This window comes from Octopus bimaculoides, chromosome 11, assembly GCF_046866305.1.
Source record: "Octopus bimaculoides isolate indiv1 chromosome 11, ASM4686630v1, whole genome shotgun sequence".
In the NCBI taxonomy this organism is placed as follows: Eukaryota; Metazoa; Mollusca; class Cephalopoda; order Octopoda; family Octopodidae; genus Octopus; species Octopus bimaculoides.
In genome coordinates this window covers 70,009,212-70,022,465 of record NC_142938.1, presented here as the reverse complement: position 1 = coordinate 70,022,465, position 13,254 = coordinate 70,009,212, and the positions used below count along the sequence as shown (strand labels likewise).

The 13,254-nt window shown below is 37.8% G+C and overlaps 1 protein-coding gene across 1 annotated transcript in view; it reads left to right on the top strand.

The window, feature by feature from the left end:
- Positions 1-10,383, top strand: part of LOC106873891 (tectonin beta-propeller repeat-containing protein 2) — a 51,727-nt gene extending 41,344 nt beyond the window's left edge. The window contains exons 11-17 of the mRNA XM_014921416.3: positions 255-456; positions 1,674-1,763; positions 2,818-3,048; positions 4,294-4,487; positions 5,876-5,966; positions 8,118-8,267; positions 9,102-10,383. Coding sequence (XP_014776902.1) covers positions 255-456; positions 1,674-1,763; positions 2,818-3,048; positions 4,294-4,487; positions 5,876-5,966; positions 8,118-8,267; positions 9,102-9,259 — 1,116 coding nt within the window. The 3' untranslated portion in view covers positions 9,260-10,383. The remainder of the gene's footprint in view (positions 1-254; positions 457-1,673; positions 1,764-2,817; positions 3,049-4,293; positions 4,488-5,875; positions 5,967-8,117; positions 8,268-9,101) is intronic.
- The last annotated feature ends 2,871 nt before the right edge of the window (positions 10,384-13,254 follow it).

The following is a 13,254-nucleotide window of genomic DNA, read 5'->3' as shown; positions in this document are numbered from 1 at the left end:
CTCTCTCTCTCTTTCTCTCTCTCTCTCCCTCTCTCTCTCTCTTTCTCTCTCTCTCCCTCTCTCTCTCTCTCTCTCTTTCTCTCTCTCTCCCTCTCTCTCTCCCCCTCTCTCTCTTTCTCTCTCTCCCTCTCTCTCTCCCTCTCTCTCTCTCTTTCTCTCTCTCCCCCTCTCTCTCTCTCTTTCTCTCTCTCTCCCTCTCTCTCTCCCTCTCTCTCTCTCTCCCTCTCTCTATTTATCTATCTGTTTACCTCTAGGTTGCCTTTAGTGATTATTTTATGATGGACCCAACAATGACCGACATGATGAGGTCTGTGGCTGAACGACTCGATCCACAGAAGTTGTCCCAATTGCTAATATCTCCAAGAGGGGGCGGACTGATTGCTGCTACGCATGTCGGCACCTGGTTTGTGCCAAGTTATAGAAATGTCATTCAAGTTTGTAAAAGTATCATGCAAGGTATGAATTCTTTGAAAACCATTCTCCCCACTCACCCACTCTCTCTCTCTCTCTCTGTCAAAAATCAATGAGTCTTGTTAATTGTTTGCTGCTCTGAAATATTTCTTAATATATTACTAGGCATCTTGCTGCACCTTTTCTGTATAGATTTCTGTATGCAGTCATGCTAAGATGTCCAAGCCCTACCCATTTTCTGTCTAAACAAAAAACAAAACGAAAAAAAAACACTTCTCCAACACCTGAATATATTCTTCTTCTAAGTTCATACACCATTTGTTTCAAATTTGCCTTTCGTTCATTGAAGATCATCATTATCATCATGTCATCAACATCATATCATTATCATCATCGTCGGTGTCATCATATCAACATCATTATCATATCATCAACATCATATCAACATCATCATCATCATCAGTATCATCATATCAACATCATCATCATCGTCGGTATCATCATATCAACATTATCGTCATCATCATCATCATCGTCATCATCATCATCATCGTCAGTATCATCATATCAACATCATCATCATCATATCAACATCATCATCATCATATCAACATCATCGTCATCATCATAATATTGTCATTATCAACATCATATCATTATCCTCATCATCATCAACCACCCATTTTCCCATGCTGCCATGTTATAGGACGGGCCACTTGCTGTGGCCCTTCATTATCTGACGCACAATAACACAGAAGGTAAATTTACCTTCTCGAGTCATGCCGACTCATAAGGGCTGGTTTCCATGACGTATAAATTCCCCACCTGGACAGACCGGTGTCCCATCCAGGTGGAGAATATTTACACGAAACATGGAAACCAGGACATCATGGCCCTTGTGAGTCAGTATAACTCTAGAAGTTCATTTTACCTTTTTTATTACACAACAACAGAGAAAACTGCCAAAGTTCTGTGGTGCATGTCATGACCACCAAAGCTAGATTCTCTTCCTATCACCTTCTGCTTTACAGCTTGGACTGAGTTAATTTGTTTATGCCACCAGTCTTAGATATCCCCTTCTAACCTATATCAGTTCTTATTCAGAGCTCCTGCCCTCGTACCCAGGTTACCTTCATTCTGGCCTCTGGGGTCCACATCTCCTCCATTTCTTTCATAATATTTCTACCTACATCCTTTTCCTAGAAATGTATCTGGTCCAAAAAGAGATTTAATTACATTGCTTATTGTTGTTTCTCTACCAGGTCATCACTGGACCATAACTCCACCCCTTGGCATGGCTATATCATCGTCTTGGAGATTAGTTAGTGCTGGTGCATACACCGAAGAACATGGTAAGTTAATGTTTTTGAAATGAAGTTGGTGGAATTGAAATTAAGCTTCCTTGAGTAATGTTTTGCTAATTTTCATATAATAAAACCCCTTAAGGTTTTGTATTCACAACCATTAAGTCATAGGGTTCACCACTCTGACTGGGCAATGCATTGTATCCTTGAGCGAAACACTTCATTTTTTTCCATTATTTGCAGCTTAAGACTTTGCTCCCAATGGAACCTAAGTCATCGATGACTTTTCTCCATTGTTCTCAACTCATGACTGTCATTCCTGCTTCTTTCCAGTTGGGTCCCTACATTTTCACCTTTTCCTCCTTTCGGATTTTGCTGTATCACACTATGTTTCCCTAAGGGAAAGCCTTCTCTTCTAGGTCTTGTTGGTTTTGAATTGTAATTTTGCTTTTTCTTTTCTAGATAGGTGTCGTGGCCCTATGCAATCCTATTTTTACCTCTGGGAAGAGACAGTCCATATTAGTCTGGCCTCCAGCATGGGAGGCCCTACCTGGACCTTGCACTCCACTGGCATAGCTCTTGCAGTCATTGAGGCACACAAACCAATACACCACTGCAAGGATTAGATCTTAGTCTGTTCATTACCAGTAGCACCTGGAGATTAGCCATATGATGGACAGGCATCTGATTCAGGGGTCTTGTGCTTTCAGTCTAAACACTTTGAAAATCTAGAAAAGCTCCAGCCTTATAAGGCCATTGGCTCAAGACTGACTCCTGCTATATTGCAAGCATTTGGACATAACCCTCAGTATCCTTCTTCAGACATGTACCTACAGCTGTTATGACTGGACATCATCTTATATCAGTCTCATCACCCTGGAAGGATCACAGACACTATGCTTGCTCCCCTAACTCTTCATTATAATCCTCTTTTTTGCCTGCTTCTTTCTTCATTGTTTTCTCCTTCCCTTTCTTCCTTCCTGTTGTTGTATAACCCCAGGTTAGCCTCCAAGAAGTTGACCTACAGAACACAGTTAATTTAAATGTCTGATCATTATCGATGCCAATGTTGATGTTTACCGTTTTCTTTTCTCACTTACAGAATATATCTGGGCACAGCATGTCAATGGAGAAATGGTGATATTCTCACCGGAAGCTCGTCACTTTAAGATGGTCTCCCAACCTTCAATTACAAACCACTTCATTTGTATTAGTGCCTCCGAAGATTCCCTGTGGGGTCTTGCTACCAATGGAACCATATATGTCCGTAGTGCTGTCCGCAGTACTTGTCCTGAAGGAATTAACTGGGTGCGATTGGATCTAGAGCAGCTAGGTATGCTAACACACCCTTATGTACCCTTACAAATTGCCCTGCAGAATATGTTTTGTACTCATCATCATTGTTTAACATTCACTTTCCATGCTGGCATGGGTTGGACGGTTTGACTGAGGACTGGCAAGCCAGAAGGTTGTACCAGACTCCATTCTCATCTGGTTTCTACAGTTGGATGCCCTTCCTAATGCCAACCACTCCGAGAGTGTACTGGGTGCTTTTTACATGTCACTGGCATGAGGGTCAGGCCAGTCAGGCGGTACTGGCATCGACAATGCTTGAATGGTGCTTTTTACATGCCACCAGCACAAGAGCCATTCAGGCAGTACTGGCAGCGACCACACTCAAATGGTGCTCTTTATGTGCCACCACCAAGGGAGCCAGTCAGGCAGCAGTGGCAACAACCACACTTGAATGGTGCTTTTCACGTGCCATAAAAAGTATTTCATTGATTTTATATAATTTTATTTTGATTCATCATCATCATTTAACGTCCGCTTCCCATGCTAGCATGGGTTGGACGATTTGACTGGGGACTGGCGAACCAGATGGCTACACCAGACTCCAATCTGATCTGGCGGAGTTTCTACAGCTGGATGCCCTTCCTAACTCCAACCACTCTGAGAGTGTAGTGGGTGCTTTTTACGTGCCACCTGCACAGGAGTCAGTCCATGTTTTCTTCACATGCCACCAGCACAAGTGCCAGTAAGGCAAAGCTGGAAACGATAATTGACTTAAATCTTATCTGACATATAAAATGCTTGGAGGTTTGTTGATGAAGAATTATATACATTTAGTCTATTTGCATGCTGTTGACATGCCCACAAAGTGATATAAATTTAAATAATATAAGTATATATATATATATATATATATATATATATATATATATATATATGTATGAGCGAACACGTTACAATGAAGTAGAGAAATTCGAAAAGACAACACGAAACCGGTTATTTCTCAAAATACAATGTTTATATACCAAAAAGATTTTATAACATATTTCTAACATTTTTCTGACATAATTTAAATATATACTTTAACCATGTAACACAAGCCTTCTGTAGTTTTTACACTCTTATTATCTTTTATACATCCAACCACGTGCTTTCACATACCAACTTTCTCACCTGTATATATATATATATATATATATATATATATATATACACTTATTTCACCTGCACCCAGAAAGCACACCTTTCTTTCACATCTGTATATCCCTGCTCTCTCTCCTCTTAGGAAACAATTTCTTTACCCATCTTTCCTGCGGCAGTGACTGTATCTGGGCTGTGGATAACAAAGGCAGCGTCTACCACAAGTTTGGAGTGCATCCTCCGTCTCATACTGTATTCACGCCTGTCTGGCTCCAGGTGGACCCGGAGCCCAATGGTATATGTTTCACTCATGTAATAGCTGGACCTGAGAACTGGATGGTAAGTTGATCTGTCACTTTATTTATACATGTGTTTGTGTGTGTACTTGAATCTGTATTTATGTGTGTGTGTGTCTGAATGTTTCCACACACCTATAAACACATATATCATTCCCAAAGCTGACTGGGTGGTACCTAAGTACTGCTGAAATATGTCGTCTCCATAGGCAGAATACCCAGACAAATCCTTGTCAGGAAAATGCCAGGCACCTCCTCCCACCCATATTTATTGGTAAATAAATATGTTCTGTCTCCAGGAAAAACTGAAAGAGAACTTGGGATTTACAAAGGACCCATCTTGTGGAATTCAAAGACAAACATAGTTTAAATGTGTGACAGAGGATGTTATTGTTTAACTTCACATAAGGCCTGACCAGGCAGACCTTTGATTAGAGGGGAGGCTAGTATGCATGGGCAGCTGCTGCTCTTTCACAAACAACCTTGACCAGACTTGTGCCTCAGAGGGGAATTTTCTAGGTGCATCCCATGGTCATTCATGATCAAAGAGGTCTTTACCTTTTTGTATATATATATACATATGAGTGGAGGTGCAATGGCCCAGTGGTCAGGACAGCAGACTCATGGTCGTAGGATCGTAGTTTCAATTCCTAGACTAGGCGTTGTGAGTGTTTATTGAGTGAAAACACCCACAAGGCTCTGGTGGCAAACCCTGCTGTATTCTTTTACCACAACTTTCTCTCACTCTTTCTTCCTGTTTCTGTTGTACTTGTATTTCAAAGGGCCAGCCTTGTCACACTCTGTGTCATGCTGAATTTCCCCAAGAACTACATTAAGGGTACACGTGTCTGTGGAGTGCTCAGCCACTTGCATGTTAATTTCACAAGCAAACTGTTCTGTTGATCGGATAAACCCTCGTTGTCGTAACCGACGGAGTGCCACGACATATATAAGTGTGTATTGTTTGAAAAATCCTTTGAGCATTGTAAGTGTGTAGTCAAGCAAAATATTTACCCTCAACAATAAACTATTCCATCAACCAGGAAAGTATTAGTAAAATGGTTGTGAAAGAATTCAAATGAGCATTGTTATAATGCAGAAATTACTAGCAGCATAGAATAAACCAGTGCACCGCAACCAGTATGTCATGGCACACTGGTGTGTCACAAGACAATGCTAAGTGTGCCACAGTGTAACCTGTTCAGGTGTGTTGTTGAATTTTGAAAAGAATATAAGTGTGACTGTGGTGAGATGGAGGAAGAAGACAACAAGAAGCAAAAGGACAGAATGAAACGTTGGACCTTACCTTGCCGACCGCAGCGGGGTACACGATCGCTCCTGATCAGAACACGTCTTTCTCGTAACGTCGCGAGGACTGGAATAAACTGTATCCATGTGATTAAGGGTGAGTTTGGTGTTTTTCCATTTCAGGTTTGGGCCATTGACAACCGAAAGCAAGTGTATATGAGGGATGGTATTTCAGATAAAATGTCTATTGGAACGAAATGGTGCCAGGTTACTGGTGAGTTTACATTTGTTTGCTGTTTGTTTAATTTATATAACTGAGATGTGAGTGTGTGTATAGATAAGCACATGTATATACTTGCATATGTATGTGTGTGTGTAGATGTATGTGCATGCATGTGTATAAGTAATTGTGTGTGTATGATTGTGTTTGTGTGTGTAGATATATGTGTGTGTGTGTAGATATGTGTGTATGTATGTATAGATATGTGTGTGTGTATGTGTAGATATATGTGTATGTGCGTGTATGTATAAGTAATTGTGTGTGCATGATTGTGTTTGTGTGTGTCGATATATATATGTGTGTATGTATAGATATGTGTGTGTGTGTGTGTGTAGATATATATGTGTATAAGTAATTGTGTGTGCATGATTAGATATATATGTGTGTATGTAAGTAATTGTATGTGCAGATTTGTGTGTGTGTGTATGTGTGCATGATTGTGTATGTATGTATGTATGTATGTTTTGTTGTGTAGTTCCAGGATTAGCTTTGATCTAACAGACTTCTGATCAAAAGAGTGCTAGCACCCATGAGCAGCTTTCCCACTTTTTTGATTCTCAGATGTGGTACATCTGGGTCTGCATCATAGAATTTAGGAAAGTAGAGCAAGTAAAAGCAAGATCTCTATTGGTTTCAATAATAAAGATTCGTATACTCAATCATCTGCACTACCTGCTCATTGAAACAGCCTGTGGGGACTCCTGCACCTTTAGTGTAATTCTCAGGTAGGATTAGCAAAATTCAGTGTGTGGTAAGGTTGTACCTTGTGAAAGGCAACTTCACTCATGCTGGTGCCAAGGAAGAATGCCCTCAGTATCCTCTGTAAGGTGGTTGGCATTAGGAAGGGCATTCAACTGTAAAAACCATGCCAAAGCAGATTATTGCAGCGTAGTGCAGTCCTCAGACACATCAGGTCCAGTCAAAGCATCCATCACATACCAGCATCAAAGATGAACATTAAACCTTTAGCATTCCGATTACTGTTAAATGCAATGCTTATTTATTCACACTGTTTCAATTAATTGTGTGGAGACGCAATGGCCCAGTAGTTAGGGCAGCAGACTCGCAGTCATAGGATCGCGGTTTCGATTCCCAAACCGGGCATTGTGAGTGTTTATTGAGCGAAAACACCTAAAGCTCCACGAGGCTTCGGCAGGGGATGGTAGCGAACCCTGCTGTACTCTTTCACCACAACTTTCTCTCACTCTTACTTCCTGTTTCTGTTGTGCCTGTAATTCAAAGGGTCAGCCTTGTCACACTGTGTCACGCTGAATATCCCCGAGAACTACGTTAAGGGTACACATGTCTGTGGAGTGCTCAGCCACTTGCACGTTAATTTCATGAGCTGGCTGTTCTGTTGATCGAATCAACTGGAACCCTCGACGGAGTGCCAACAAACAACAATTAATCGTGCATAATCTCATAGCTTTGAGATTTCAATAATGTGATTGTTTATATTTAGAATGATGTTGTAGCATAGGTATTAGAGGCAGTGAGCTGGCAGAAACGTTAGCACGCCAGGCGAAATGCTTAGCGGTATTTTGTCTACCATTACGTTCTAAGTTCAAATTCCGCCAAGGTTTACTTTGCCTTTCATCCTTTCGGGGTCGATAAATTAAGTACCATTTACGCACTGGGGTCGATGTAATCGACTTAATCCCTTTGTCTGTCCTTGTTTGTCCCCTCTATGTTTAGCCCCTTGTGGGCAATAAAGAAATAAGATCTAACCAGTTTGAACCCTAAAACAGGTAAAATATTTTGGCCGGATATGACTGGTTTAAATGGTAAAGGGTTAAAAGATGAAGGCTAGTTTAAATAGTAAAGGGTTAAAAAATGATGGTAATTATCATGAATTGAGGTGATTCAAGGCAATGATAAAAGACACTTACCCAAGATGTGAGATTAAATCTAAGACCTTGTGTTTGTGAGGCAAAACTCTTAATCCTCAACCATGCTGCAGTCATTCTTTAAAACCCTTGGTTGTATTTTGAGAGGTTGTCATATTGACTTTTAGTTGAAACCATTAAACCGTTCAGTTAATATCTAGCACCATTTTCACTATATGATGACCACATGACGTTATAACCACGTCTTAATACTGATTGTCTAGTAATCAAATGCTTGAATTTGTGTCTTTCTCTTTAGGTACCCCTGCAAATCAGTTAAGTATAAGCAAGTTAACTGTCTGGGCCCTAAATCCTGAGGGAGAAATATTGCATAGACTTGGCGTCTCTATTGCTAACCGAGGTGGAGATTACTGGAAGAAAATACCTGGCGTATTTTCTTTTCTATCAGGTAAGTTTTGAATTTTTAAAGTACTCTAACCTTCAGTAGCAAGCTGACTTTAAAATGACGTAGATATGATCTATCTGGAGTCTACCCCACATATCTGTAATATTGCGCCAACCAAATACACACTCACACACGCACACACACACATTATTCAAGCTGTCTATTAGACAAGACCACATCCACCAACATCCTTCAACAACTGGCTTGTCATTAAGCTATGTCATGTCTTTTCTGCCTCTTCTGCTGCAATTATATAACATATTTCTTCCCCATAAGTTAATTACTGTATCTATCTATCTACCTATCTATCCATCTATCTATCTACCTACCTATCTATCTATTTATCTATCTATCTATCTATCTGCCTAAAAAAAATCCAAGAAAAAAAAATAAAACAAAAAGGCAAAAGAGAGTCACTTACTGTTATAGTTTCTTCAATGAGAATATTGACCAAGGTTACCGTGGTCTTTTCCGTAGGCTTTTCTTTCCACGGCTAAACCTAAACTGTCCTCCCCTCCTTTTACACGAGAACATTACTGTGTGATACACGATCCCTATTGATCGGCCTTTCCCCTTTTTTTTTTTTTTTTTCCGATCCCTTTTGATCGAACTCCCCCTTTTTCCCTTCCTACAATCCCTTTTGATTGACACCACCCCCTTTCTTTTTTTTTTTTTCCTTACTTCCCCCTCCCAAAAAGAAAAGCTCTACATTGTATTTGTCCCATCTTCGTTGAGCCCTGTGTGGCTAATAAAAGAAATGTATCTATCTATCTATCCATCTATCTATCTCGGTCTGTCATTCTCTACATTGTCTTACATTTGTGTTTCTTGTTACAGCGTCTCCGTCTAATGAGCTGTGGGCAATCAGTAAAGAACTACAGCTGTATCGTCATCACACGAAGTTTATTTATCGCAAACGTCAATCAGCAATGCCTGCCGCACCTGCTGACCTGCTGGACCAATCGACAATGGACGATGATTGGGAAATTGTATAATTACCTACCACCACCACTACCGCCGCCGCCGCCCATTTACACACACAAACACACACACACACTCACACACATACAAACAAAACACACATGTATATAAGTAACCCTTGACCTGCTAGAAATAACAGCCAAATCTCTACCGTCTTTTTAAAAACAGGAAGGACACATTGGATTATGTTACGTAATCATTGAGATACAGGAAGATCCTTGACTTGCTAGAAATAACAGCCAAATTTCTACCTTCTTTTTTAAAAACAGGAAGGACACATTGGATTAGTTACGTAATCATTGAGATACAGGAAGATCTTTGACCTGCTAGAAATAACAGCCAAATTTCTACCTTCTTTTTTAAAAACAGGAAGGACACATTGGATTATGTTACGTAGTCATTGAGATACAGGAAGATCCAAGACCTGCTAGAAATAACAGCCAAATCTCTACCTTCTTTTTTAAAAACAGGAAGGACACATTGGATTATGTTACGTAATCATTGAGATACAGGAAGATCCTTGATCTGCTAGAAATAACAGCCAGATTTCTACCTTCTTTTTTAAAAACAGGAAGGACACATTGGATTGTGTAACGTAATTATTGAGATACAGGAAGATCTTTGACCTGCTAGAAATAACAGCCAAATTTCTACCTTCTTTTTTGAAAACAGGAAGGACACATTGGATTATGTTATGTAGTCAGAGATCCAGGAAGATGGGATTGCTGGAATGTCTCATTGCTTGTAGGTTCTGCTTGATAGGGGTTGACCTGGGGTTAAACCACAGCAACACACACACACATATACACCCCTACAACTTCCCATTTCCTGACACTCTGTTCATTTACTCCCATCCACTCCTGTTACTGTTTGTCTTTACCAACATATATATGAATAATAATAATAATAATAATAATAATAACAATAAACCTTGAGTTCAATGCAACCCCATAAAGCTGGTTCACTAGTCAGCATCATTAGACAGTGGCCAGCATAATGGAATGGGAGCTTTATTTGCATATTCAAAACATTTCCCCATAAACAAAAATTAAAAGAAGTGGGTGTGTGTGCATTTGGGTGTTTGTGTCTGTATATGTGTGTGTGTGTGTATATATATATATATATATATATATATATATATATATATATATATATATATATATATAAACAATCATACACATAATTACACACACACACACAATCATGTACTCACAATTACACATATACATACACAATCATGTACACACATTTTCATATACATATATATATATATATGTTTGATTGATAAATTCAATAATAGGATAAAAATCTTTTACAAGAATTTTATCAGGAAGCCAGTGTGTAGAAAAATTCGTAAGGGAAATTTCTATTCCCAAGAATATAATTATTCGTTTATATTTATATAAGGGGAATTACTACAGAATAATGCCACACACTGTTTTTTCCTCGCATTTGGTACTAAATGTGTTTATTTTGGAAAGTCCAGTGTGTGGCATTATTCTGTAGTAATGCCCCTTATATAAATATATATATAATTATATGCACACACACACACTCACACACATACAAACACACACAACACTTACATACACACATGCAAATAATCATGGACGTAGAATAACATGTAAATATGCGTGTGTGCATTTGTGTATGCGTGTGATTAATAACTGTTCCAAAATCACAAAATGTAAATCTGTCTTGTTTGCAGCATTCTTCACACAGATCCCTGGCTTCTTCCCTTTTCCGCTTATCTCTGTCCCACTGACCTTGACCTTTGAACTCTGGGTACTCGTTAGCACTGCAATCGATTGGAGACAATAAGAAGAAAAAGAAGGCTATATGCGGCACGAAAGGCATTTGCAAAAACGGCTTATGTCAGATATATAATCATTGTGTGTATTCATTTCATCTCTCTTTAACAATCATGTTATTGCATACAGCTCCTCACAGCCCTATATTAATGTAGATATATGTGTGCACACACACACACACACTTGTACATGCATATTTACATAGATGTATGTGTGCGCATGTGCGCATGCGCGCGTGTGTATGTGAGAGAGTGTTTCGATGTACAAATCTGAAAGGAAAAAATATACTCAACACACGGGTGTGGTTTATTTGTGTATAAAATTCTCATCACTTAATAGAAAAAAAAATAATCAGTAAGTTGATGTCTTTGTAGATTTGGGACAACAATGATAATAATAATAATATTAATAATAATAATGATAATAATGGTGTTGGTCCATCTCTCCTGTGTTTGTGTGTGTATTTATATATATATACTCTTACATATGCACATGTATCTGTGTATGTGTGTATATATATATATATTTATATATATATACACACACATACACACAATGTATATAAAATCTTTCAAATGGTAGAAGAGAAAGGATACTTGACGTAGCCATTAAAAATAACTTCAATTTCTCAATTGAAAGGTATACTGAAAATCATATCTCTCTCTCTCTCTCTCTCTCTCTCTCTCTCTCTCTCTCTCTCTCTCTCCCTCTCTCTCATACACACACACACACATTTAATCTACTGAGCCCATACATAGACCATGTCTTTCTATCAATTTTCTATTTATGTCATGCTTAAAGTCCCTTACAGAATCAAGCTGCTTTCACCGGCAAACCAATTATATCATATTTTGTCAAATGATGTGGTTCACCTGTAGAATTATTACATCTGAGTCGCAATCCTGGTTAACTTATTTCTTGTAAATTCTTCTCCAGAATGTCAATGCCTCCTTCTTAAAGAATTTATCCAGGAATAACTCGACAAATTTGTATCTTTAGAATTGTTTCTAGGAATAATTATCAAATTCGTACTTCTAGAACTGTTTCTTGGAATAACTGACAAATTTTATATCTTTAGAACTACTGCATCTGGAAATAACAGATAAATTTTCTGCTTTCTCAAGTTTATGAGAAAATTTCAACGACAACATAAATTATAAACATTGCCCATTATCATTCCAGACCTTTTATTGCTAATATCACTGGCTGATAATTACAAACCCAAGCTCATATTCTTTTATTGTATCAATATGTTATTTACAAAATGATCAATTTATTTTTATATTTTGCATTCAGATATTTTGCTTTCATTTTTTTTTTTTTTTTTACAAATATTATTTTACAATTTTTTTTTTTTCATGTATTTATTTTTGACAATCCTTGTGCAGGAATATTTTATTGTGATCATTTTTTTCAGTTACATGCTAATATTTTTTCATTTTGAAACAGCATTGCCTGTCTAAAAAGGCTGTTGCTAAAATGAGGATTTGTATTATGATGATAATAATAATGATTTATGATGGGGGAAGACAAAAGAACGAGGAGGAGGAGGAAGAGATGAAGAAAAAGGAAAAGAAGAAGAATGATTCTTAACTGGAATCGAAATTTCAAAGTAGATTAAGCTTCTATTTCATACAATGGTGTTTTAAAATTTATTTTGATAATTTGTTTTAACAAATTTTGTTGTTTATGTGAATTAAAATTATTTTCAATCTGTGATACTATAACCAGAAAAGAAAGGAAAGCTGTTAAGTAATCTTATCACTCGCTTACTTGCCACATGTAATTTGTATGTGTGTGTGTACATATATATATATATAATTTTTCATAGAAAACCATGTAATCGTTACCAATATAGCAAGAGATTTCACCGCAAAAAAGTCTAAATTAGACTTCTTAGGGTTCATTCTCCTTGTTTATATATCCAAAGTTTTAAATTTAAATTTAAGAGGAATAAATTACAATAATAATGGATATTAGCGTCAAATCTCTCTTAAATTTAAATTTAAAACTTTGGATATATATATATATATATATATATATATATACATACACACACACACACTAACTAACGACCTTCTCTCCTCCAACTACTTAAAGGAATATTTCTTCTATGTCACTGTCTTGACTGTCAGAATTATTCACTGCATCTATAAAAATCTTCAATTGAAAAGTTATTCCAATACAATGTATATGAT